This window comes from Rana temporaria, chromosome 4 (assembly GCF_905171775.1).
Source record: "Rana temporaria chromosome 4, aRanTem1.1, whole genome shotgun sequence".
Taxonomy (NCBI): domain Eukaryota; kingdom Metazoa; phylum Chordata; class Amphibia; order Anura; family Ranidae; genus Rana; species Rana temporaria.
This window is the reverse complement of record NC_053492.1, coordinates 49,995,092-50,021,758: the sequence shown is the minus strand read 5'-3', so window position 1 is coordinate 50,021,758 and position 26,667 is coordinate 49,995,092. Positions and strand designations below refer to the sequence as shown.

General features: G+C 44.1%; 1 protein-coding gene across 3 annotated transcripts in view; it reads left to right on the top strand.

Annotated features, from left to right (window-relative positions):
* The window catches only part of LOC120936199 (cysteine-rich secretory protein 2-like), a 157,524-nt gene that overhangs the window by 38,164 nt on the left and 92,693 nt on the right, over positions 1 to 26,667 (top strand). For all 3 annotated transcript variants that reach the window (XM_040348376.1, XM_040348373.1, XM_040348374.1), the window contains one exon: positions 24,233 to 24,298. In XM_040348376.1, the coding sequence (XP_040204310.1) occupies positions 24,233 to 24,298 (66 nt within the window). The remainder of the gene's footprint in view (positions 1 to 24,232; positions 24,299 to 26,667) is intronic.

Sequence of the window (26,667 nt, the reverse complement as noted above, 5' to 3'; positions counted from 1 at the left end):
GTGACCTGAATATCCCCATACCATCCCGAGTGTATATATAAACTAGATTAAGGGGTGAGGTCTATCTGCAGATATTGGATCCAGGGTTCCCAGATGGCTTCATATTTCTCCTTAGAAATCTAATAGTGTGCTCACCATCTTTTCCTGGGCCATAATCCAGGAGACTTTTCTTATTACTAAAGTGAAGGAAATGTGGGGTTGTTTCCAAGCTCGAGCAGAGGTTAATTTTGTCCCAATGAGAATGAGCATAATGAGGCGACTTACCAGTTTGGGTGCGTTTGGGACAGGAAAATTGAGCAGAACTACGTGGGCTGATTTCTATATGGGGAGGCCTGAGACTTTTCAGAGCATATGGAACATTTTATTCCAAAATCCTCTGATCTTGAGGCAATCCCACCAAACAGGCACCATTGATCCCACATGACCGCGATTCCGGAAGCACTTGGATGAGGACATGGGGTAAATTCTGGATAGTTTTAGGGGGACAAAGTACCATCTCATTAGCACCTTCATATTCGCCTCCACAAGGGTTGTAGTCAGTATTCCCTTATAGGCGGAAGCTGATGCCTGTGCCAGTTTACTAGACTCCAGGGTTCAGATCCACAAACGAATTACGCCGGCGTATCTATTGATACGCCACGTAATTTCAAAGTTCCCGCGTCGTATCTTTGTTTTGTATACACAAAACAAGATACAACTGAATGAGGGAGCGATTCGACTGGCGTACGTCTTAGTACGCCGTCGGATCGTAGGTGCATCGTAGGTGCATATTTACGCTGGCCGGTAAATGGCGTTTCCGTTGAATTCCGCGTCGAATATGCAAATTATATAGATACGCCGATCCACGAACGTACGTCCGGCCGGCGCATTTTTTTACGTCGTTTGCGTTCGGCTTTTTCCAGCGTATAGTTACCCCTGCTATATGAGGCGTATCCTATGTTAAGTTCTCGCGTCAAATTTTTGAAAATGTTACGTCGTTTGCGTAAGTCGTTCGCGAATAGGGCTTTGCGTAGAATGACGTCACCGTCGTAAGCATTGGCTTGTTCCGATTTAATTTCGAGCATGCGCACTGGGATACCCCCACGGATGGCGCATGGGCAGTTGAAAAAAACTTCATTTGCGTCGGGTCAAGACATATTTACATAAAACACGCCCCCATCACATACATTTGAATTGCGCGCCCTTACGCCGCCTAAGTTACGCTACACCGCCGTAACTTACGGCGGAAATTCTTTCAGGATACCATAAAAAAAATGAAAGTTACGGTGTCGTAGCGTATCATAGATACGCTACGCCGGATGGAAGAATGCGCCAATCTACCTGGATCTGCCCCCAGGTCTGTCCCAGGTCATTCTCCCATTCCAGCATGAAGAGGGTCTTTAAATCCATCTTGGCTAGTGACCAATATATTACTGATATCCCACCCCTCTGCTCCATGGTTTGCCCACACCAAAGTTTGTAGTCAGTAAGTGTTAAAGGGTCAGGTGCAGAGGACCATAAGTTATGGAGAAAGTTCTTTATCTGATGTAGTCGATATTGTTCCGCTGAAGGCATATCTAATTTGCTTACACAGAATGCCAGAGTGAGCGGGTCAGTAGTGTGAATGAAGTGTCTCATTCTGTACACCCCCTTATTCAGCCACCAGCTAAAGGCCTTTATATCAATACCAGGGGAAAAAGGAGATTGCGAAAGAGATGAGAAAGGGGGTGCCATTTGGAGATCAAATGTGGGTTCGTTTTGAGGGTGTTCCATATAACAAGGGAGTGAGAGAGCGTAGGGACCATGATTGCAGGTCTGGACTGGGAGGGGGGGGGCACCAGAGAAGAAAATTTGGCATGTAATAAGGGGCAGCTTGGCATTCCATATGGACCCAGTCAGGATGAGCAACTTTAAAGTGTATGACTGAAAGTTGAGATAGTTGGTGACTCTATGAGCTTTTGTTCCCCATATAAATCTTAATATTTTGGATTGAAATTGTCGGAGTTGATCCTTAAGGATTGGGATGGGGAGCAGTGGTGTATTTAGGTTTTGTGCTGCCCTAGGCCTGACTAAACTTGTGCACCCCTAATTTAAATATGACCCACTCCTTCCTGTCAAGGCCACACCCCTTTCTGTTTAAGTCCCACCCTAGACCTGCTCCACTTTTCGAGTGGGGACACTAGTTCTGAGGGCCTGGGGGGGCAATGGATTCCCTTAATTTGCAGGGATTTCCGAATCTCACTTCCTGTTTTGCTATGGGGCAGGAAGTGAAGGGAAATTTCTGCAATTGGACATGGATGGTAAAAAATAAACTGACAGTGCGGCTGCTTTATGGGGGCGCTGGACTAATTTGCCTCTCAGCCCAATCCGACCCAGAGGGCAGCCATCACAAATGTTGGGGCCCCTTACACAGCTTTAGGCAGGGCCCCCCTGGAGCAGGAAAAAAAACAGTGTATTCTCTTCTCTCCTGACGCAAGATAATAAGCGTAAGCGGGGGGGCCTGGGGCCCCTTACAGGTGTAATGGAAAAAAAAAAAAAAAAACGGAGGATGGCAGGTCAGGTCTGTAAGGGGCCCTTTGGACCATTGGGTCCCTTACATGTGTAATGCAAAAAAAAATGCCTGTACCCCCCTGATGGCAGCCCTGCCGGCCCAAAAGACTGGCACTACACTAACAGTGTAGCACAAGTCGGCGGGGACACTTTCCGTGCTGCCCCCCTGCAAAGTGCTGCCCTAGGCCTGGGCCTTGTTGGCCTAGGCCAGGATACAGCGCTGATGGGGAGGCTCCTAACAGTTAGAGGATTCTAGTAGTAATTTTTACAGAGTTGACCCTCCCTAACCATGAAAGCCCTAATGTGTCCCAGCTTTTAAGGTCTGCTTCTAATTTGCGGTACATAGTGGAAAGTTCACTGTTTAAAGGCGGTCCACATAGGCTGTCAGACTGAGCCCCGGATAGGGAATTGTCATATTGCTTCTGGTAAACCAGAATTGTGAAGCAGGAACAAAGATTGTCTCTGGACAGCCGCACTCTGAAAAAATTGTAGCCTTTATTAAAAAACTACAGCACTACAAATCACAGCAACATAAAATAAAACCCGACTGCTGACACGTTTCGCACTGAAACTAGTGGCACCTGAGTTGTCTGCAATGGAGGATATTCATCTGGGTTCCCACCTGGAGCGACTACTCCCTTTTCCCAAACTGGAATTGTGGTTGTAATCTCTCGACTAAATGTTCGGGCAGATCTATGTTTAGGGCCATTGATTTTGAGAAATTTACTTTCAAACACTGAGACAGTGCCAAAACTGTCTAACAATTTACAGATATTAGGTAATGATATTAGTGGTGAGTTGATGAAAAGCAGAATGTCATCCGCAAAAAGTGCGCATTTGTGCACTTGTGAGCCTCACCATACCCAATGTATATATGGATGTTCTCTTATGGCAATTGCCTCGATGACAATGGCAAAGATCAGGGGGATAAAGGACAGCCCTTCCTAGTGTCTTTGAAGGTTGGGAAGGATTTGGAATAGTATCCTTGAAGAAAGATGTTCTCCTCTAGGTTTGAATATAGAGCTCCTATCACGTTCGTGAAGCTATTACCAAAGCCCCAGCGTTGTAATATTGGCATAAGGAATGACCAGGATACTGAATCAAATGCCTTCTGTAGATCCAGAGATAACAGAATGCCCGTTTGAGGAGGTCGCCTGTCAATCGCCCTTTTAATTTTATCTGGTCCCTGTCTTCCAGGTACGAAACAGACCTGGTCTTTATGGATGTAGAGTCTAATAAATATGGTCTGCTAGGATTTTTTCCAGGATTTTGAGATGGTTATTTATTAAAGATATAGGGCAGTAGTTGGCAACTGAGCTAGGGTCCTTGCTTTAGAGATTTGTCTAGCCGGGTTCCTTTGTGTAGTTCGTTGAAGAAACGGGCTAAATAAGGTGCTAATGTAGTAGTAAAGTGTTTGTAATACAGGAGGAAGAAACTGTATGGACTAGAGGTAGAGTGACTTTTCAAGGTTTTGATGAATCAGGAGACCTCCTCTGATATTCTTGCTTCCAGTTCATCTCTGTGATGACTCTTAAGTTTAGGGATCTTGATAGTACTGAGAAAGGACTCAAACAAGTTATCTGGAGCCTCTTTTTAGGCACTATATAGTTTCTTCTAGAATTCGTGGAAAGCTTCCATGATTTTTTGGGGATTTTGTGAGAGCGCACCACCTACGATTTTGATTAAGGTGTGTGACCTCAGTTTAGGGGTCAACCTGGCAGCCAGGGGTGTATGGTGAATGTAGCAGTAACAGAATGTCCATGGCAGGTGTCTTCTTCTGTGCTCTTTATTACCCAGCCGGGTAAAAACAATAAAACTTGTGGTGAAAGGTAGAGATGAAGTAGAAGGAGAAATAGCAGACTCAGGCGTAACAATAGGGAAACAGTCCTGCTTCCAACGACACTTTGTCTTCTTTGCCACTCTAGCCAGAGTGGGTATAGTGTACCTGCACAGGCCTCTCTCACTGACCTGGCAGCCAGAGTATCACTTGGAGCTTAAGGGAAAAGTCTCTGCCACAGACCCTCCTTAGAATTGTGATAGTGGAGATGATCCTCCTCAATAGATTTTTTGTCTGGATCTCCTTCAGGTGGTTTGCAGGTTACCGACTGTTAGGTGACCAACGTCCAGCCTTTCAGTGTCCGGTTACCTTGATCCCCGGTGATTTGTCGAGACTAGAGTTGAGCGGACACCTGGATGTTCGGGTTCGGGTCCGAACCCGAACTTTAAAAAAAAGTTTGGGTTCGGGAACCCGAACCCAAACCCGAACTCCGAACCCCATTGTAGTCAATGGGACACAGACTTTTAGAAAAAAAAATGCGCGGAGGTCCCCGCAAATTCAATAACCAGACCCTTTAGGTCTGGTATGGATATTAAGGGGAACCCCGCCGTCAATTTAAAACAAAAATGACGTGCGGTTCCCCCTAAATATCCATAACCAGACCCGTTATCCGAGCACGTTGACCTGGCCGGCCGCAGAAAAGAGGGGGGGACAGAGTGCGCCCCCCCCTCTCCTGAACCGCACCAGGCCACATGCCCTCAACATAGGGAGGATGTCCCCATGTTGATGGGGACAAGGGTCTCATCCCCACAACCCTTGCCCGGTGGTTGTGGGGGTATGCGGGCGGGAGGTTTATCAGAATCTGGAAGACCCCTTTAACAAAGGAGACCCCCAGATCCTGACCCCCCCCCCCTGTGTGAAATGGTAATGGGGTACACTGTACCCCTACCATTTCACGAAGGAAGTGTAAAGTATTGTAAAAAAAACACACTGACACCATAGAATAAAGTCCTTTATTAAAAAAAAAAAAAAAAAAACTCCAGCAGTGAGAAATCCACTCGTTCCCGGCTTCCTGCATTGTCCTGATCCTGCAACGGCTGCGGGTGATCTCCCGCGATGAGACGATCCTGCGACGGCCGGGTGATCTCCGATCCAGCGATGTGAAGATCCATCCGGAGCGCAGCAGCATCCCCGACCTCCTCATCGCCGAACACAGCCCAGCGGAATGACGCGCTGGAGCTGTGACATTACTTATATAGAGGAGGCAGGGCCCCCCGTCACGTGACCCCGCCCCCTCTGACGTACCCTCTGCTACGTCACTGGGGAAGCCCAAGAAGAGGGAAGACTATGGGCTTTGCCAGTGACGTAGCAGAGGGTACGTCAGAGGGGGCAGGGTCACGTGACGGGTGGCCCTGCCTCCTCTATATAAGTATTGTCACAGCTCCAGCGCGTCATTCCGCTGGGCTGTGTCCGGCGATGAGGAGGTCGGGGATGCTGCGCTCCGGATGGATCTTCACATCGCTGGATCGGAGATCACCCGGCCGTCGCAGGATCTTCTCATCGCTGGAGATCAGGACTTTATTCTATGGTGTCAGTGTGTTTTTTTACAATACTTTACACTTCCTTCGTGAAATGGTAGGGGTACAGTGTACCCCATTACCATTTCACACAGGGGGGGTCAGGATCTGGGGGTCCCCTTTGTTAAAGGGGTCTTCCAGATTCTGATAAACCTCCCGCCCGCATACCCCCACAACCACCGGGCAAGGGTTGTGGGGATGAGTCCCTTGTCCCCATCAACATGGGGACATCCTCCCCATGTTGAGGGCATGTGGCCTGGTGCGGTTCAGGAGAGGGGGGGGCCGCACTCTATCCCCCCCTCTTTTCTGCGGCCGGCCAGGTCAACGTGCTTGGATAACGGGTCTGGTTATGGATATTTAGGGGGAACCGCACGTCATTTTTGTTTTAAATTGACGGCAGGGTTCCCCTGAATATCTATACCAGACCTGAAGGGTCTGGTTATGGATATTTAGTGGGAACCGCACGTCATTTTTTTTTTTAAATTGACGGCGGGGTTCCCCTTAATATCCATACCAGACCTAAAGGGTCTGGTTATTGAATTTGCGGGGACCTCCGCGCATTTTTTTTTCCCGAACTCCGATCCCGGACCCAAACTTTTTTCAATTATTCGGGTTCGGGTCTGGGTTCGGGAAAAACACAAAGTCCGTACCGAACCCGAACTTTGCAGTTCGGGTTCGCTCAACCCTAGTCGAGACCCTATTGGATCGCCAGCCTCTCTTGGCTCTTCTCAGATGGACTCCCCACCGAACAGCTTCCTCGCTTGGGATTTTTTCTGGATTAGGGACTCAGTTGATTACTGGGGCCCAGCCACAGCTTAAATGTTCCTGACCAACATGGCCCTGGAACCAGGAACACCGCGTAGCATGTGCACCCCGGCCTGGTAGGCCATTTTGCCGGGGCGCCGTGATGCAGTCACCCTAAAGGTGGGTGCCGCACTCGAAGAAGAAGACCCAGACCAATGGGGTCTGTCCCATAAATACCCTCTCCCAGCATGCACAGCGGGGGAAAACCCCCCTGATAGGCTGTTGGGGAAAAGCACCCACACCTCGACTCCACTGCTGCCACCTATCGTCCTGGGGTGAGAACAGCACCCCAGAAGCAACAGAATGAGCCCACAGCACAGCCAAGCCGAGTCAGAGACCCAATTTGAACAGACTAACTGGATCAGAGCCAATTAACTCTCTGAACCCCTCTAAATTTAACAAAGCACCGGTACTTGGAAGTAACCAGGCGCTACACCATAATAATGTGGTTTCACCACAATGTCTCTGGGTAGCCCATCAGAGCAGGGAGGACCAAGGGCCCTATGAGGTCAGTCCAGTTCCAATATGTGAGAGCGAACGTTTAGGACGAACTGCTTGATAAGGGAGCAAACTGCTTCATGTACCTCCGTAATGCTTTCCGACAGGCCTTTAACGTCAAGTTGATTATGTTGGTCTTGTATGCGATCAGTGGTCTGGTTTGTCCTTGCAACAGTGGCATCCACTTTGGTCTCAATAGTTTCAATACAAGTAACAAAAATAAATCTGCGCTATCGTAGTGGTGAGCAGCTACACACAATCCAGTGAATAAAGGAAAGCAACAAAACAAAATTCAAAAAATGTAGCGCTAATAAAATGATGAACAGGCACTGATTGTCTATGTCCAACACCAATTGAAACAGTGTAAACAAATATAAGTCCGTGAGGTTCTCATAAACCCAATAAATGAATAAACTGATAAATGATGAAAAAAAGACACTGATTGTCTAAATCCAACATCCAACATCAATAATACTGTGTACGAAAGTATAAGTCCATATGAATAAACGTGAACTTGATAGATGAATAAACCAATTCCAACAGTAGTTATTGCAAACCCACGGTGATTCTTAATGAACTAAACATGTAGTGATAATACCCGCCACCAGAGGGGGAGGCTTACCAGATAGATTGATCCCAAGTGAGCATACGCTCAAAGGGTCAATGAGGCTTTAGGTATGTAGATGAGAAGATGTACCAGCAAACACCAGATATGCGATCAACAGGAAACAACGAAGTCTTCACTTGATAACAGATGAGGGAGGTATCAACAGCTTGGAGATGGCTCATGGAAAATTGAAACCATACCCAGGGTACATGGAGGAAAATAAAAGGCACATAGTGTGATTCCGTACAAACATGGAATGTTTAATACTGGTTAAAAACACTTACAGTTGGTTGAATAAAAAAGGACATCAAAGTAGAAATGTGCATGGCAGCAGTAGAGTCCCAACGCGTTTCGCAACAACTTGCATTAGCCCCCAGACGATGTACCTTATGGTACCAGGATCCCCCCATTCCGATTGGAATCTGTGTCTGAGGATCAGCAAGCTGCCAGCATTTCCTCTCCAACCACCCGGTCATGTGACTGATCACATGACTGGATCGATTCCCTATGTGAGTCTATGGGCTGAGGTGTAGGCGCGCCCATCTTAGTCACATGACCGGGTGGTGATCTACATCGTCCTGAGCGGGAGAGGATCCGAGAGATTTGGGGTGAAGACATCCTTGCCAGACAAACATTTAGGCTGGGTTCATAGCCACAGGCTCACAGAAGATCTCTAATTGGGATCTTCTCATCTGGTAAGAAGCTGATAATCACTGTGGTGGAAGATCCTCTTTACTATCTGGTCACCTTTCGTGGTGTTTTTGACACCATTTGTTTCCTCTAGAGGAGCAGCACATCTTGAGAGAGACGATCACTCTTTGAATCACGTTTCATTTATTTTTGTCACATAGACTCAATTTTATGTTTGAGGACTAATTTTTCATTGAATTTCACTAAGATTCACTAAGATTGGGTTCTACATTCTCTTTGGAGATCTTCTTCATCATTGATTGTCCACTCAGTGGTCGACACTCATGATATTTGCGCAGCTTGTTTTTTCTTATTTATGTTCATTTTGTGTGTATCTCACATTTTAAGTTGCAGCATTAGTATTTGTTTGGAATCATCTTGACAGCGCAGTATTTCCATTTCTTTCTATTATCACTACATGTTTAGTTCATTAAGAATCACCGTGGGTTTGCAATAACTACTGTTGGAATTGGTTCATTCATCTGTCATGTTCACGTTTATTCATATGGACTTACACTTTCGTACACAGTATTATTGATGTTGGATTTAGACAATCAGTGTCTTTTTTTCATCATTTATCAGTTTATTCATTTATTGGGTTTATGAGAACCTCACAGACTTATATTTGTTTACACTGTTTCAATTGGTGTTAGACATAGACAATCAGTGCCTGTTCATCATTTTATTAGTGCTACATTTTTTGTATTTAGTTTCAATACAAGTGCCCAGACTCTGTATATCCTGCTTAATATCTGAGGTAATTTTGGCAGCAGTCTGGGACAGACCACTGTCAAGCATTTCAGCAAATTTAGTGAAAACAAAAGCCACGTCTTGCTGGTGCAGAGGGAGCTGTGTAGTGCCATGCAGGGAGTCTCTGGGCCTGGGAGAGGGTGCCACCATGGGGGACATTAAGAGATCATCCAGAGTCTGGTTTATGAGGGACTCCATGGAGGCTTGGGAGGCTGGGTCTCTGTAAGCTGTTTGTGTGTACTCTGAGCTGCACATGCAATTCCAGCATGTGCAGGAGTTACATCCTACTGGCCAGACTAATCAAACTGGTCGAAGGGAGCTTGTGAACATCACATTGTTAGATTGCCATATTTTTGGCAGGAAAACAGCTAATATGTATTTCATAGATGTGCAGATAGATACACCATTAAATATTTGTTATCAATAAAAAATGCCTATATATTTCTTACAGAGAACATCGAAGTTAGCAGAGGATGAGGAGTGTGAGCAGCATGAGGAGTATGAGGAGGAAGACAATTATAAGGAGTATGATGAGGAAGAAGAATATGAGGAGTATGAGGAATATGAGGAGGAGAATGAGAAATATGAGGGGTATGAGAAGGACAAGGAATGTGCTGCCAGAACAGGATCAAGAAACGAACGAATCTGATCAAGATTCTGATAATGTACAAGGAACAAAATTATAAAACGCAACACGTTTGTGTTTGCCCATATTTATCATGAGCTGAACTCAAAGATCTACAACTTTTTCTATGTACACAAAAGGCCACAAATCTGTCTAAATCTGTGTTAGTGAGCACTTCTCCTTTGCTGAGATAATCTATCCACCTCACAGCCTTGTGGCATATCAAGATGCTGATTAGACAGCATGATTATTGCACAGGTGTGCCTTACGCTGACCACAATAAAAGGCCACTCTAAAATGTGCAGTTTTACAGTATCACACAGCATAATGCCACAGATGTTGCAAGTTTTGAGGGAGCGTGCAATTGGCATGCTGACGGCAGGAAAGTCCATTAGAGCTGTCTCCCTTGAATTGAATGTTAATTTCTCTAGCATAAGCCATCTCCAAAGGTGTTTCAGAGAATTTGGCAGTACATCCAACCTGCCTCACAACCACAGACAACGTGTAGCCACACCAGCCCAGGACCTCCAGCCCGGACATCTGCTGCAACAATCGGTTTGAATAACCAAAACATTTCAGGAACCGTTTTAGGGAAGCTCATCTGCATGCTCATTGTCCCCATCGGGGTCTCGACCTGACTGCAGTTTGTTGTCGTAACTGACTTCAGTGAGCAAATGCTCACAATCAATGGCGTCTTCTCTTCACGGATGAATCCCAGTTTTCATTGTACAGGGCAGATGGCAAACAGCTTGTATGGCATTGTGTGGGTGAGTGGATTGCTGATGTCAACGTTGTGGATCAAGTGGCCTATGATGGTGGTGGGGTTATGGTATGGGCAGGCATATTCTATGGATAATGAACACAGGTGCAGTTTATTGATGACATTTTGAATGTACAGAGATACCACAACAAGATTCTGAGGCCCATTGTTGTGCCATTCATCCACCTCATGTGACAGCATGATAATGCATGACCCCATGTTACAAGGATCTGTACACAATTCCTGGAAGCTGAAAACATCCCAGTTCTTGCATGGCCAGCATACTCACTGGACATGTCACCCATTGAGCATGTTTGGGATGCTCTGGATCGGCGTATACGACAGTGTGTTCCAGTTTGTGCCAATATCCAGCAACTTCGCACAGCCATTGAAGAGGAATGGACCAACATTCCACAGGCCACAATCAACAACCTGATCAACTCTATGTGAAGGAGATGTGCTGCACTGCGTGAGGGAAATGGTGGTCACGCCAGATACTGACTGGTTTTCAGGCCCCCCGACCCCCCAATAGAATAAAACTGCACATTTTAGAGTGGCCTTTTATTGTGGTCAGCCTAATGGCCCGTACACACGATCCGAATATCGGACGAGAAGAATCGTACGATTTACAGATCGTGTGTACACTATTTTCGAGAGCTGATCACGACAGTTCATCCAATATTATTGGATCGGACAAGCATGAAAATTTTCCTCGTACGATGCCAGATGGTACAATTTTCATTTAGTCAGTATAGTTGTCGTCCGAAAATAAAATACAAAAACATTACAACACATGACATCACTTACGTACAAGAATTTTCATGACTTTAGTAACCTATTCAATTTCTACTTTTGGACTTTTAAGCAAAAAAAGTCATACGATCTGTCGTAAGATATTCGGATCGTGTGTATGGGCCATTAGGCACACCTGTGCATGCTGTCTAATGAGCATCTTTATATGCCACACCTGTAGGGTGGATGGATTATCTCGGCAAAGGAGAAGTGCTCACTAACACATATTTAGACTGATTTGAGAGAAATAGGCCTTTTGTGTACATAGAAAAAGTAGTAGATCTTTGCGTTCAGCTCAGTATGCTGAAATTGATCACATTTACTATCACATGGTATAAAGGAAATATAGTGAGATGTCATTACTATATAAAAGCTATTCTGTCTGGAGTCTCTACCCTTCTTGGGGTCAACCACTGCAGAAAGGTTTTAGCAGAGATACCAGATAAAAACCTGCAACGTGGAAAGCAGCAATAGAGGAATAGATTATGAAGCAGCAATATAGGACAATGTCAGTGGTGGATGATCACAGCGGCATTGACAACAGCAAATCCATCAACTCACATTGCTCATAAAAGGCAATGGTTAGCCACTTCTGTACATTCCCAATAAAATCATATCCTGTAGTGAGTAAGATATTATTGTAACTGTTACTTTAACTTATTGCATTTTCTGTTGTTTTGCTAACTGGATTTCATATTGATATACTGTTTGTCTGTTCTCTCTATAGTGATCACCAGGATTGGGCAAATTTAATAAAGCTGGTGCACTCAATCTAGTGCATCTGTGTATGGTAGTCAGTGAGCTTCTAACTTCAGCTTGTTCAATTAAGCTTTTACAATAAACCCTAGAAAAAAATTGGTTTATCTGCAGAGTTGCAGCAGATTTTGCACTCTCCAGCTTTAGTAAGTAACTCCTGATATTAGGGAATGCAATCAACATCCCTGTTTAAAGAGTATGTTAAAGTGGTTGTTAACCCACACTTCATATAATGCTCTTTGTCTCCTAATAATAGGTGCTCTTGTCTCTGTGTTTTATAAAAAAATGCTGTGTATGCCTGATTTCAGAGCACTTTCAGTGACTGGCAGGGTCTCTCCTCCCCCCGTCTGACAGCTGCAGAAGGCGGGGACAAGATTCCCCCACTGACGTCAGTCGAGACGAGAGGAGGAGAGAGCTGGTATAAACTGCATTTTTTTTAAATCACAGAGACAAAAAAAAAAATTGCCTTTACATACACTTTAACCACTTAAGGACCTGAAGGATTTGCCCCCTTAATGACCAGGCCGTTTTTCGTGATACGGCACTGTGTCACTTTAACTGACGATTGCGTGGTCATGCGACGTTGTACCCAAACTAAATTGATGTCCCTTTTTCCCCACAAAAAAAGGCTTACTTTTGGTGGTATATGAGCGACTCTATTTTTGTTGCACTATAAACAAAATAAGAGCGACAATTTTGAAAAAATCAAAACAATATTTTTTACTTTTTGCTATTTATTATAGCAAAAAGTAAAAAATATTGTTTTGATTTTTTTTAAATTGTCGCTCTTATTTTGTTTTCCCCCAAAAATTCAAAAATAAACAAATTTCTTCATCAGTTTAGGCCGATATGTATACTTCAACATATTTTTGGTAAAAAAATTAAAAAATCACATTAAGCTTATATTGATTAGTTTGCGCAAAAGTTATAGCGTCTACAAAATAGGGGATAGATTTATGGCATTTTTATTATTTTTTTATTTTTTTTACTAGTAATGGCAGTCATCAGAGATTTTTAGCAGGACTGCGACATTGTGGCTGACAGTTCTGACACTTTTGAATTTTTTTGGGGACCAGTGACATTTATACAGTGATTAGAGGTAAAAATAGCCACTGATTACTGTATAAATGTCACTGGCAAGGAAGGGGTTAACACTAGGGGGCGATCAAGGGGTTAAGTGTTCCCTATATGTGTGTTCTAACTGTGGGGGATGGGACTGACTATAGGAGAAGAGAGATTGTGGTTCCCAGCCCATAGGAATTTACAATTTCTCTCTCCTCTCCTCACAGAACTGGGATGTGTGTGTTCCCTAGCGAGGTGTTTCTAACTGTGGTGGGATGGGACTTACTGGAGGAGGAGAGAGATCACTGTTACTGATCACTATGGATAGCAGATCTCTTTCTACTCCCCTGTCGGAACTGGGATCTGTGTGTTTACACACACAGATTCCCATATTGGCTGTCTCTGGAGCGATTTCCGGTGGTCGGCAGATATCGTGGCCACTGCACATCGTAGCCGCCGGACACACGCATTGGCTTAAAGCAGCTGACTTACACCTACACCATTGTGCCCCGGAGAGCCAACCTGCCGCAGTATAATGATGGTGGCTGCTTCTGTTGGCTTTCTTTTGAAAATGCTTGCTGCTTGTCTGATAGTCCAATCAAGAAAGCCAAATTATTTCTGAGTCATTAACCTAAAACAAAAATGTATCCAGTAAAATTAGGACATGTAAATAACTATAATTATTGAGTCTTTGGAGCCACTGGGGTTGATTTACTAAAACTGGAGTACTTAGAATCTGGTGCAGTTGTGCATGGTAGCCAATCAGTTTCTAACTTCAGTTTGTTCAGTTTGCTTTAAAAACAGACAAACTGGAAGCTGATAGTAAAGTAAATCAACCAATTGGGTTAGGAGACATCACCTATAGCAGGCCTGCATATTTCATCAGCACTTGTTTTTGCATATTTTATCAGCACACATTTCTTCTAAACTGCTGACAGAATCACATTTGGTACTATGGAGAGTCTGTTGTTTTCTGTAAGACTAGATCTGATACCATGACACGGTGCCTTGTTGAGGCGAGTAGACTTGTATCCATCAGGGAAGCTAAATTGTATGGTGCCTGGAGTTGCAACTACCTCTGAGGCTGGGTTCACACTGGTGCGACGTGACACTAGTACTACTTTGGATCCGATTTTGCCCTGCGACTTGAAGCCGACATATGTCCGACTTTCAATGAGCGGGGATCCGACTTGGATCCCTACCAATACCAGGCACTGTGTTTGATATGAATCTTGAGGGGGAACTCCACGCCAAATTTTAACGGCATTGGTTCCCCCTCCAGGAGCACACCAGGCCCATGGGACTGGTGTGGATTTAAAGGGAAACCCCCTACGCCGAAAAAAACGCTGTGGGGGTCCCCCCAAAATCAATACCAGACCCGTATCTGAGCAGCAGCCTGGCCGGTCAGGAAAGGGGGTGGGGACGAGTGAGCGCCCCCCCTCCTTAACCGTGCCAGGCCGCATGCCCTCAACATGGGGAGATAGGTGCTCTGGGGCAGGGGGGGGGGACTGCGGCCTCCCACCCCAAAGCACCATGTCCCCATTTTGATGAGGACAGGGCCTCTTCCCGACAACCATGGCCGTTCGTTGTCGGGATCTGCGGGAAGGGGGGTTTATCGGAATCTGGAAGCCCCCTTTAACAAGGGGACCCCCAGATACCGGTCCCCCACCCTAGGTGAATGAGTATGGGGTTCACCTGGAGGAAAAGTGTCAAAAAAATAAACGCACTACACAGGTTTTTAAAATCATTTATTAGTCAGCTCCGGGGGTCTTCTTCCGACTTCTCCGCTCTCCAGGGGTCTTCTTCTGACTTTGGTGGTCTTCTTTCGTCTTCTCCGCTCTCTTCTTCTGCTCTCTGCACTCCCCGGTTCTTCTCCCACTCTCTGGTGCCTTCTGCCAGGCTGCGCCGCCGCTATCTTCTTTGTAGCTCTTTTACTAGTGGCGGCCAGCCCGGGCTTCCTCCGTCGCCTTCTTCTTCCCTCTTCTTTTCTTCCGATGTTAACTGTAATGCTGGGTGCTCGGCTTGCACCGATTTATTTAGGCCTCTTATGACGTCACAGTCCCAGCATGTTCCGGGTGGTGACGTTATCCCAGATTCCGATACGCCCCCCACCCGCAGACCCCGACAGCCAATGGCCAGGGTTGTCGGAAAGAGGCCCTGTCCTCATCAACATGGGGACAGGGTGCTTTGGGGTGGGGGGGCCGCAGGGCGCCCCCTGCCCCAGAGCATCTACCTCCCCATGTTGAGGGCATGCGGCCTGACACAGTTAAGGAGGGGGGGGGGCGCTCGCTCGTCCCCACCTCCTTTCCTGACCAGCCGGGCTGCTGCTCGGATATGGGTCTGGTAAGGATTTTTGGGGGATCCCCACGTAGTTTTTTCGGCGTAGGGGGTTCCCCTTTAAATCCGCACCAGACCCATGGGCCTGGTATGCTCCTGGAGGGGGAACCCATGCCGGTTTTTTAGTTAAACTTTGGCATGGCGTTCCCCCTCAAGATTCATATCAAACACAGTGCCTGGTATTGGCAGGGATCCAAGTCGGATCTCCGTTCATTGAAAGTCGGACATACAGTACAGACCAAAAGTCTGGACACACCTTCTCATTCAAAGAGTTTTCTTTATTTTCATGACTATGAAAATTGTAGATTCACACTGAAGGCATCAAAATTATGAATTAACACATGTGGAATTATACATAGCAAAAAAGTGTGAAACAACTGAAAATATATTTCATATTCTAGGTTCTTCAAAGTAGCCACCTTTTGCAGCAGACACATCTCTAGAACTGTTAAGAGGAGACTGTGTGAATCAGGCCTTCATGGTAGAATATCTGCTAGGAAACTACTGCTAAAGAAAGGCAGCAAGCAGAAGAGACTTGTTTGGGCTAAAGAACACAAGGAATGGACATTAGACCAGTGGAAATCTGTGCTTTGGTCTGATGAGTCCAAACTTGAGATCTTTGGTTCCAACCCCCGTGTCTTTGTGCGACGCAGAAAAGGTGAACGTATGGACTCTACATGCCTGGTTCCCACCGTGAAGCATGGAGGACAGGGATGGACTGGCCATTGGGACTACAGGGAGTTTCCCGGTGGGCCGATGGCTCAGTGGGCCGGCTTCAGTGACAGCGGACCGATGCCCCCCTCCGTTCCTCTGTCTCTCCCTTCCCGCAGCACTCACCTCCTCTCCCTCCCCGCAGCGCTCACCTGGGGGGAACAGAGAAGCAGAGGGAGGACCAGAGGAGCATAGGGGAGGGGACAGACAGCTGACTCAACAGCTATGGCCTGGGAGTTCCTCACTTCTGCCTAATCTTGTCCCATAAGGGGGAGCACCGAACTGATTCCTTGCCCCAGGTGAAATAATGTCTAGCTTCCCCACTGGTACTGCCTATAAGAATACCAGTACCAGCCGTTCTACTCTAATAAAGTAGAACGGCTAGTGGATAGTGAAGGGGGAGAGGGGGCTTGGGTGGCCGGGGGGGGGGGGGGGTGCAGGATTTGTCCGGCCGCCAATGGGAGAGACCTGTCAAAGTGGGCCAGTCTGGATGAAGTCCAGGGCCAAATTTTTGTCCCAGTCCAGCCCCGATGGAGGAGGAGGTGTGATGGTGTGGGGGTGCTTTGCTGGTGACACTGTTGGGGATTTATTCAAAATTAAAGGCATACTGAACCAGCTTGGCTACCACAGCATCTTGCAGCGGCATGCTATTCCATCCGGTTTGCGTTTAGTTGGACCATCATTTATTTTTCAACAGGACAATAACCCCAAACACACCTCCAGGCTGTGTAAGGTCCATTTGACCGAGAAGGAGAGTGATGGGGTGCTACCTCTTGAAGTTCATCAAGAGAATGCCAAGAGTGTGCAAAGCAGTAATCAAAGCAAAAGGTAGCTACTTTGAAAAACCTAGAATATGAAATATATTTTCAGTTGTTTCACACTTTTTTGTTATGTATAATTCCACATGTGTTAATTCATAGTTTTGAAGCCTTCAGTGTGAATCTACAATTTTCATAGTCATGAAAATAAAGAAAACTCTTTGAATGAGAAGGTGTGTCCAAACTTTTGGTCTGTACTGTATGTTGGCTTCAATTTGCAGGGCAAAGTCAGATCCAAAGTAGTACTAGTGTCGTGTCGCACCAGTGTGAACCTGGCCTCAGGCCACCCAAGGCAGGCAGATTTAGCAAAGATACCAAACAAAAATCTACCAAATTTATTGGGAGTTAGGTAGCAATATAATGTTGTCAATATTCCTATCGCACATGTACCATGCATGTGGACTACATTCTCCAATATTAAGAGTTTGGTACTTTAGCCTGCTTAACGTAACTTAATTGCCTTTGATTTTTTAACATTTTTTGGGCAGGATTTGACATCGTAATGACATCACAGTTTTAATTTTTTTCATGCTCTGGTGGCTGTTGTATTTATATTCTGCTTTGACACTGTTGCACTTTATCACATGCCTGACAAATGGGCCCTGCGTGGCTTGGAAACATTGCAATTATCGCTGTGATGTGATCTCTTTCAATAAAAGAAACCTTTGGATGGTAATTGTGGATCCATGGTGTGCTGGTGAATATGTACACTAGGTAGCAATATAGGACAATGCTGATGTTGTATAATCAATGGGAAAGACATTAACCCAAACTGTGTGGAAGAAGGCAATGTTAAACCAATTCTGTATTTTATCATTAAATCTATATAGATAGATACAATAGAATGAAGGTCAATATAATGCCAGCAGACAGGGCATAAGACACTCAACATACTATTGAGGAATAGCGAGGGAATATTCATAGTACAGCTGATGTAAAGGATATGATTACATCAAACATTTTTGGTCATCTAGACAGTGATGTTGCCATGTGAGAAAATAAAATTCTGAAGCTGTAGAAGCAGACTTGGAATGTGTGGGGTATCAATAAAGATAACTGCGCGTACACACGATCGGAATTTCCAATGAAAAAAGTCAGATAGACTTTATTCATCGGAAATCCCGATCGTGTGTGGGCCCCATTGGACTTTTTTCCATCGGTGTTTAGAAATAGAACATGTTTTATTTTTGGAGGCTTACCAGAATGTGTGGACCCAATTAAGCATATCATTAATGGGTGGTAAAGGCTAAAATTGATGATGTCCTGGTTCCGGAGGTGTCTTGAATGGAAGGCAGGAAGGTGATTTCCACTGCGATTCAGTATATGATATACCGGAGGAAGAGGTTATCCCAATATCAGCCAGTAATGATAGAGGCTTGAGCCAACATCATCAATTCAAAAACTCAGTGTATAGAAAAGGATAAAAGAGAAAACGAAGATCCACATAGTGTAAAACTGTAAAAATGATTTACTCAGCAGCAAAAAAGATTTTGAGTTTACACTCACATTTCAGCAGATAAAATCAGGCATGTAATCAAATAAGCAGTAGGATCAGCCTTTTTTTCCGACGCGTTTCGATCAACAGATCGTCATCTGGGGTGCTGGGACTTTATTATTCCAATGAATTTTATTTATTTTTGGTTTTTATTCACAGACTTTTGAGCACTTTTGGTGTTATGTATTCACGTTTTTGAGATTTATTCTCTGTTCACATATATTTAGCGCTACACCTTTTTTGTTCTATATGGTAACAATTATTAAAGAATAATTACAGGCATGGGTATTTATTACATACTTACAGTGGTCCAGCTTGGACCAATGTAACTACTTTATGTACAATGCCTTGAAAAAGTATTTACACCCCTTGAAATTTTCCACATTTTGTCATGTTACAACTAAAAACGTAAATTTATTTTATTGGGATTTTATGTGATAGACCAACACAAAGTGGCACATAATTGCAGTAATTGAATTGAAGTGGAAGGAAAATTGATAAATGGTTCTCATTTTTTTTTTATAAATATGTGAAAAGTGCGGTGTGCATTTGTATTCAGCCCCCCTAAGTCAATACTTTGTAGAACCACCTTTCTCTGCAATTACAGCTGCAAGTCTTTTTGGGGATAGCTCTAGCCCAGAACTGCACAGCATACTCTAGGTGCGGCCGGGCCAGAGTCTTGTAGAGTGGGAGAATTCTCGCTTTATCTCTGGAGTTAATCCCCTTTTTAATGCATGTCAATATTCTGTTTGCTTTGTCAGCAGCAGCTTGGCATTGCATGCCATTGCTTAACCTGTCATCTGCTAGGACCCCCCAGGTCCTTTTCCATCTTAGATTCCCCCAGAGGTTCTCCCCCTAGTGCAGGGATATGCTATTGGTGGACCTCCAGCTGTTTCAGAACTACAAGTCCCATGAGGCATAGCAAGACTCTGACAGCCACAAGCATGACACCTAGGGGCAGAGGCATGATGGGACTTGTAGTTTTGCAACAGTTGAAGGTCTGTTAATTGTATATCCCTGCCCTAGTGTATTTTTGCCACCCAAATGCATTATTTAAAAATGTTCTACATTAAACATAATTTGCCATGTAGTTGCCCCATTAATTTGTTCAGATCTTCTTGCAAGGTATCCACGTCCTGCGGAAAAGTTATTGTCCTGCTTTATTATCTTCGCAAATACAGAGATTGCACTGCTTACCCCATCCTCCAGGTCGTTTATGAACAAATTAACCACTTAAAGCGTAGGTTCCCCCAAAAGTGAACCTCCGCTTTTTGGAACCCTCCCCCCCCTCCGGTGTCACATTTGACACCTTTCAGTGGGGAGGGGGTGCGAACCAGTGGGAACTGCACAGCACGACTCACGCATGCGCAGTAGGGAACCAGGCAGTGAAGCCGGAGCACTTCACTTCCCGATTCCCTTACCGAGGATGGCGGCGGGGGAAGCCGAGAGCCAAGCTACCGCTCGACTTCGGCTACCGACGTCACGGGCGACTTGGACAGGTAAGTCAGCAGCTGCTGTATTGGTAGCTTCTGGATTTAAAAAAAAAATTTCAAGTGAACTCCCGCTTTAAGGACCGCCTCAACTCCCGCACAACCATATACGTCGGCAGAATGGCACAGCTAGGCACATTGACGTATATATCTGTCCCCTTTAAGAGCCCAGCCACGGGTCGCGAGCGCGCCGGCACGCTCGCGACCCGGCCTGAAGCTCCGTGACCGCGTCCCGCAATCGGGTCACAGGAGCTAAAGAACGTGGAGATGTGTAAACAAACCATCCCCGTTCTTCTTTGTGGCAATGTCAGTGATTGTCTGTTCCCTGATACAGGGAACGACGATCACTGACGTCACACGTCCAGCCCCTTCCCCCTTCAGTTAGAAACACACAAGGTCACACTTAACCCCATACAGCGCCCCCTAGTGGTTAACCCCTTCACTGCCATTGTCATTTTCACAGTAATCCGTGCATCTTTCTAGCACTTTTCGCTGTGAAAATAACAATGGTCCCAAAAATGTGTCAAAAGTGTCCGATGTGTCCGCCATAATGTCGCAGTCGCGAAGAAAATCGCTGATCGCCGTCATTAGTAGTAAAAAAAAATTATTGATAAAAATGCCATAAAAATATCCCCTATTTTGTAAATGCTATAAATTTTGCGTAAACCAATCAATAAACGCATATTGCGATTTTTTTTTACCAAAAATAGGTAGGAAAATACGTATCGCCCTAAACTGAGGAAAAAAAATGTTTTTTTTATATCTTTTTGGGGGTTATTTATTATAGCAAAAAGTAAAAAATATTGCATTTTTTTCAAAATTGTCGCTCTATTTTTGTTTATAGCGCAAAAAATAAAAACCGCAGAGGTGATCAAATACTACCAAAAGAAAGCTCTATTTGTGCGAAAAAAGGACGCCAATGTTGTTTGGGAGCCACGTCGCACGACCGCGCGACGCAGTGCCGAATCGCAAAAAGGGGCAAGGTCCCTAACCTGCATATGGGCGGGTCTTAACCGGTTAAATAGGATTGGTTCCATTACAGAACCCTGGGGGACCTCACTACCCACCTCTGATCATTCTGAGTACTCCCCATTTATCACCACCCTCTTAACTCGCCCTTGTAGCCGGTTTTCAATCCATGTACTCACCCTATGGTCCATAACAACTGACTTTATTTTGTACAGTAAAGCCGCGTACACGCGATCGGAATTTCCGATGAAATAAAATCCGATGGAATTTTTTGTTGGAATTCCGATGAAGCTGACTTCCATCAATCTTGCATATACACTATCAGACTAAATTCTGACCGTCCAAAACGCAGTGACGTAAAACACTACGGCGAGCTGAGAAAAATGAATTTCAATGCTTCTGAGCATGCGTCGACTTGATTCTGAGCATGCATGGGTTTTTTCTCCATCGAGGGTTGCACACAGACGAAAAAAAAAAAAAACATGTTCTATTTCTAAACACAAACGGGAAAAATTCCGATGGGGCCCACACACAATTGGAATTTCCGATGAAAAAAGTCCATCTGACTTTTTTCATCGGAAATTCCAATCATGTGTACGCGGCATAAATGTTTATGGGAAACTGTGCCAAATGCTTTTCAGATACACGACATCTACGGGACTTCCTTTATCTAGATGGCAACTCACCTCCTCATAGAAGGTTAATAGATTGGTTTGGCAAGAACGATTCTTCATGAATCCCTGCTGATTACTGCTAATGATACCGATTTCATTACTAAAATCTTGTATATAGTCCCTTGCATACTATTGACGTTAGGCTAACTGGTCTGTATTTCCCAGGGATGTATTTTTTAAATATTGGTGCTACATTGGCTTTTCTCCAATCAGCTGGTACCATTCCAGTCAATAGACTGTCGGTAAAAATTAGGAACAATGGTCTGGCAATTACTTGACTGAGTTCCCTAAGTACCCTCGGGTGTAAGCCATCTGGTCCCGGTGATTTATTAATGTTAAGTGTCCCAAGTCTAATTCTAATTCTGTCCACTGATAACCATGGAGGTGCTTCCTGTGCTGTGTTATGAGGGTAAACACTGCAGTTGTGGTTACTGAAGCCCCCAATTCCCTTGTGAAGACTGAGGAGAAGAATAAAACCAATGCCTTCGCCATCTCCCCATCCTTTGTAACCAGATGTCCTTCCTCATTCTTTATGGGGCCAATATGGTCTGTCCTCCCTTTTTTACTGTTTTTATATTAAAATAATTTCTTGGGATTTTTCTTACTCTCCTCCTCTCCTGTGTCATTCGTGTTCTATATTTGCTGCCCTAATTGCACCCGGGCCTATTTTGGCACTTCCTTTGGCACTCTCCTTCATGTAAAAATCAAAAAATGTTGCTAGAAAATTAATCAGAACCCCCAAACATTATATATATATATTTTTTAGCAGACACCCTAGGTAATTAAATGGCGGTCATTGCAACTTTTTTTCTCGCACGGTATTTGCGCAATCATTTTTTAAGCGCCTTTTTTAGGGAATTTTCAGTTTCATGAATTAAAAAGTAACAAAACAGTGAAGTTAACCCAATTTGTTTGTATAATGTGAAATATGATGTTACGCCGAGTAAAACGATACCTAACATGTCACACTTTAAAATTTCGCACACTCATGGAATGGCACCAAACTTCGGTACTTAAAAATCTCCATAGTTGACGCTTTAAACATTTTTTACAGGTTACTATTTTCGAGTTACAGAGGGGGTCTAGTGCTAGAATTGTTGCATAAGCTCTAACGCACCCGAAGATACCTCACATGTGGGGTTTAAACGGCGTTTACATATATGGGCGGGACTTTCATGCGTGTTCGCTTCTGCACATCATCATTGCACAGACATTACCCATTGGAATTACCCAATGGAATGCACAGGCATTATTTAATATGCTCTTAAAGCAAACTTATCTCTCCTCCATGTTCTTTGTGCCTAAGATTTTATCCCAATTTATGCCTTCTAGCAAGGTTCGTAGTTTAGGGTAGTTGGCTCTTTTGAAATTCAGTTTCTCATTATCCTGGCCAGGCCAATCAAGTGTTCCCATAATTTGAAACCCAGATGAGACCTGTGAGAAGATGTCAGTGTGGGTGTGGGCGCTTGCGGACATTACATTGCCGGAGAGCGGGGAAATATATTTATGCTTTAACTGTGAAGTAATCCACCTTGCTGTGCTATGTGGAAAAGCTATGTATATCTCAGGACTGGATGGAACAGAAAATATATGAACAGAAAAATAAATCCTTTGATAGAAAAAAAAAGTTTCTTATATGTATTACATCTGTGCATTTAGCTGTTTGACTGGAGTTCAGCTTAAAGCGGGGGTTCACCCGTACATAACACTTTTTCCCCTTAGATGGATGCTCGTTTTGTCTAGGGGAATCGGCTAGTTGTTTTAAAATATGAGCTGTACCTACCGTTTACGAGATGCATCTTCTCCGCCGCTTCCGGGTATGGGCTGCGGGACTGGGCGTTCATATTTTGATTGACAGTCTTCTGAGAGGCTTCCGACGGTCGCATCCATCGCGTCACGATTTTCCGAAAGAAGCCGAACGTCGGTGCGCAGGCACAGTATAGAGCCGCACCGACGCTCGGCTTCTTTCGGCTACTAGTGACGCGATGGATGCGACCGTCGGAAGCCTCTCGGAAGACTGTCAATCAAGAAGGAACGCCCGCTCCCGAAGACCCATACCCGGAAGCGACGGAGAAGATGCATCTCGAAAACGGTAAGTACGGCTCATATTTTAAAACAACTAGCCGATTCCCCTAGACAAAACGAGCATCCATCTAAGGGGAAAAATTGTTTTATGGGTGAACTCCAGCTTTAAGGCCTCATGCCCATGGACGTTTTAAAAAACGTGGGTCTGACGTCTTTACAGCTCTAACACACTGGTTCTGGGTTTTTTTGCAGCTTAAAAACGCCTATGCCATTTACAGCTCAAAAACGTCATGGTGGGCATGAGGCCATAGGCTAACATGGAGCAGCGTTTTTAAGCGGAAAAAAACGCTCATAAAAGTGGCTGTAAAAACGTTTGTGGGCATGAGGGCTTAAATTTTAGTTCTAAAGAACTAATTCTTAGATAAAGCCTTTAATATTTGTAATAAAATGTTTGTAAACAATAATAAACCTATCTTTCTCTTACAGAAAACATCAGAGTCACAGGTGGATAAGGGAAGTAACGAGGATCATGAAACAGAAGAACGCGATAATGTATGTTAACATTGTTCACATTTACTAGCACAAGGTATAAAGGAAATATGGTGTGATGTCATTACATTATTATCATTATATTGGAAAGCAACAATAGAGGACAATGTCAATGGCTAATGATCACAACAGCAATGACAACAGCAAATCCATCAACACACATTGCTCAAAAAGGGCAATGGTTAGCCACTTCTGTACAATACCAAGAAAATCATACAGTGAGATATTATTGTAACTTTAACTTTACATTTTTTTTTTTGTCTGTTTCCTATGTTTTGATAATTTGATTTCATATTCATATGTCAGTCTTTCCTATAGTGATCATCTGGTTATTAAAGACGGCTGCCCTGGGCACAGTGGGGATTTTTGCTAGAAGGGGTGATTAAGAGAGGGGGGTGGATCAATGCTATTAGTGATTGGGGGATTTGTGTTAGAAAGGGAAGTTTGCGGGGGGTATTATTGCTAAGAGAGGGGACATGAGGGGAGTTTGTGCTGGGAGAGGGAAGTTTGGAAGGTGTGGGGGGTGGTTTTGCTCAGCGGAAAAAATTGAGGGGTAGAGGATTTGTGCTAGGAGGGGGGATTTGGAACTCTGTTCTATTGCAGTTCCTGTGACAGCTCAAAAATGATTGTTGCCCATAACTTTCTGTACTGTACACAATGCTTACCAGGACAGATAGTGATGGTTGATTTCCCCAGTGAGGAAATAGACAAAAATAATATCTCACGTATTCTAACTCTTCCACATTCTACCCAAATTGAAAATTGTTTTGGCTTTACATACGCTTTAAATAAAATTTGTACCCAGTAGCGGCTGGAGCTCAAAATTTTTGGGGGGCGCGAACTGAAAAATTCTGAAAAATACTGAAACAAAAAAATCTATTGCAGCCTCACTGTGCCATCAATTGCAGGCACTGTGCCCATCATACGCAGCCAACTGTGCCCAGCAAATGCAACCACCTGTGCCCATCATATGCAGCCAACTGTGCTCATAATATGCAGCCAACTGTGCCCATCATATGCAGCCAACTGTGCCCTAGATATTTTTGAATTTTACGAAATTACGAATTTATGAATTGCAATCCTAACGAATGACCTGATAAACATAAAAAAAAAAAAAAAATGAAACAAAATTTTCAGCAGTGCACATGTCTAGTGGTTTTTAAACATTGCTCAGTTGGTACTAAGGGACCCAAAGTGTGTCAAGAAAATATCTCCCACACCATGACACCACCACCACAAGCCTGAACCGTTGACACAAGGCAGAAGACATGTGAACACTGAAATATTTTGTTTCGGAATTTCGTTTTCGTCCGAAAAATACATTTATTTAGTTACTCCCGAAATTTGTTTTTATTTATTTTGTTTTTCGTTGGAAATTGCATTTGTTTGTAAATCCGAACGAATTAAGGTTGAATCTGTCATTGAAGGCTTATGGTGTCTGTTGATTGTTCAAAGAAGATTTGACGGAGCAGCGAAACTGTACGATACTGCAATCATAATTTTCCAGTCGAATGTTCCACCTACAAGCTATAGTAGAATTCTAATGTTGTATGACACTAGTAATAATTATATTTATTAATTATTATTACTAGTCAACCAACATTAGAATTTTTCTATAGCCTATGGGCCGAGCATTTGACCGGAAATGTACGATTGCATCGTCGTAAAGTTTAGCTGCTCCGTTGAATCTTCTTAGAACTATCAACAGACACCATAAGCCTTCAATGACAGATTTGACGTTTGTATGTTTTTCGATGCTTTGTCGAATCTTCGTCGTTCATGTTGAATTTTCAAGTTAGTTCTAGCTATTTTACTGCTCCTCCTCTTTGGTTACAATCAGCCAATAACATCATTATTTATTTTTACTTCCCCCACCCAATTCCAGCAGCGATTTTTTCTCTCTATAACAGGGATGTGCAATTAGTGGACCTCCAGCTGTTGCAAAACTACAAGTCCCATCATGCCTCTGCCTCTGGGTGTCATGCTTGTAGCTGTCAGAGTCTTGCTATGCCTCATGGGAATTGTAGTTATGCAACAGCTGGAGGTCCGCTAATTGCATATCCCTGCTCTATAATGTCAAATCTTTTCTCTCTATAATGTTGAATCTTTTCTCTCTATAATGTCAAATCTTTTCTCCCTATGTAGAATAATCTTGGACTAATAGAGTTAAGGTTAGGCACATTCGACCAACGAAAATAAAGCATTTGTTTATGTCGGATCTTTCGGTTTTCGTATTCTGTGCGTTCGTTTTCGTTTGTTAAAACGATAACGAAAATACCTGAAATTCGGACAAAAATGCATTTGGACGAAAACGAATGCACATGTCTACAAAGCAGTATAGATCCATGCTTTCATGTTGTTTACGTCTGACC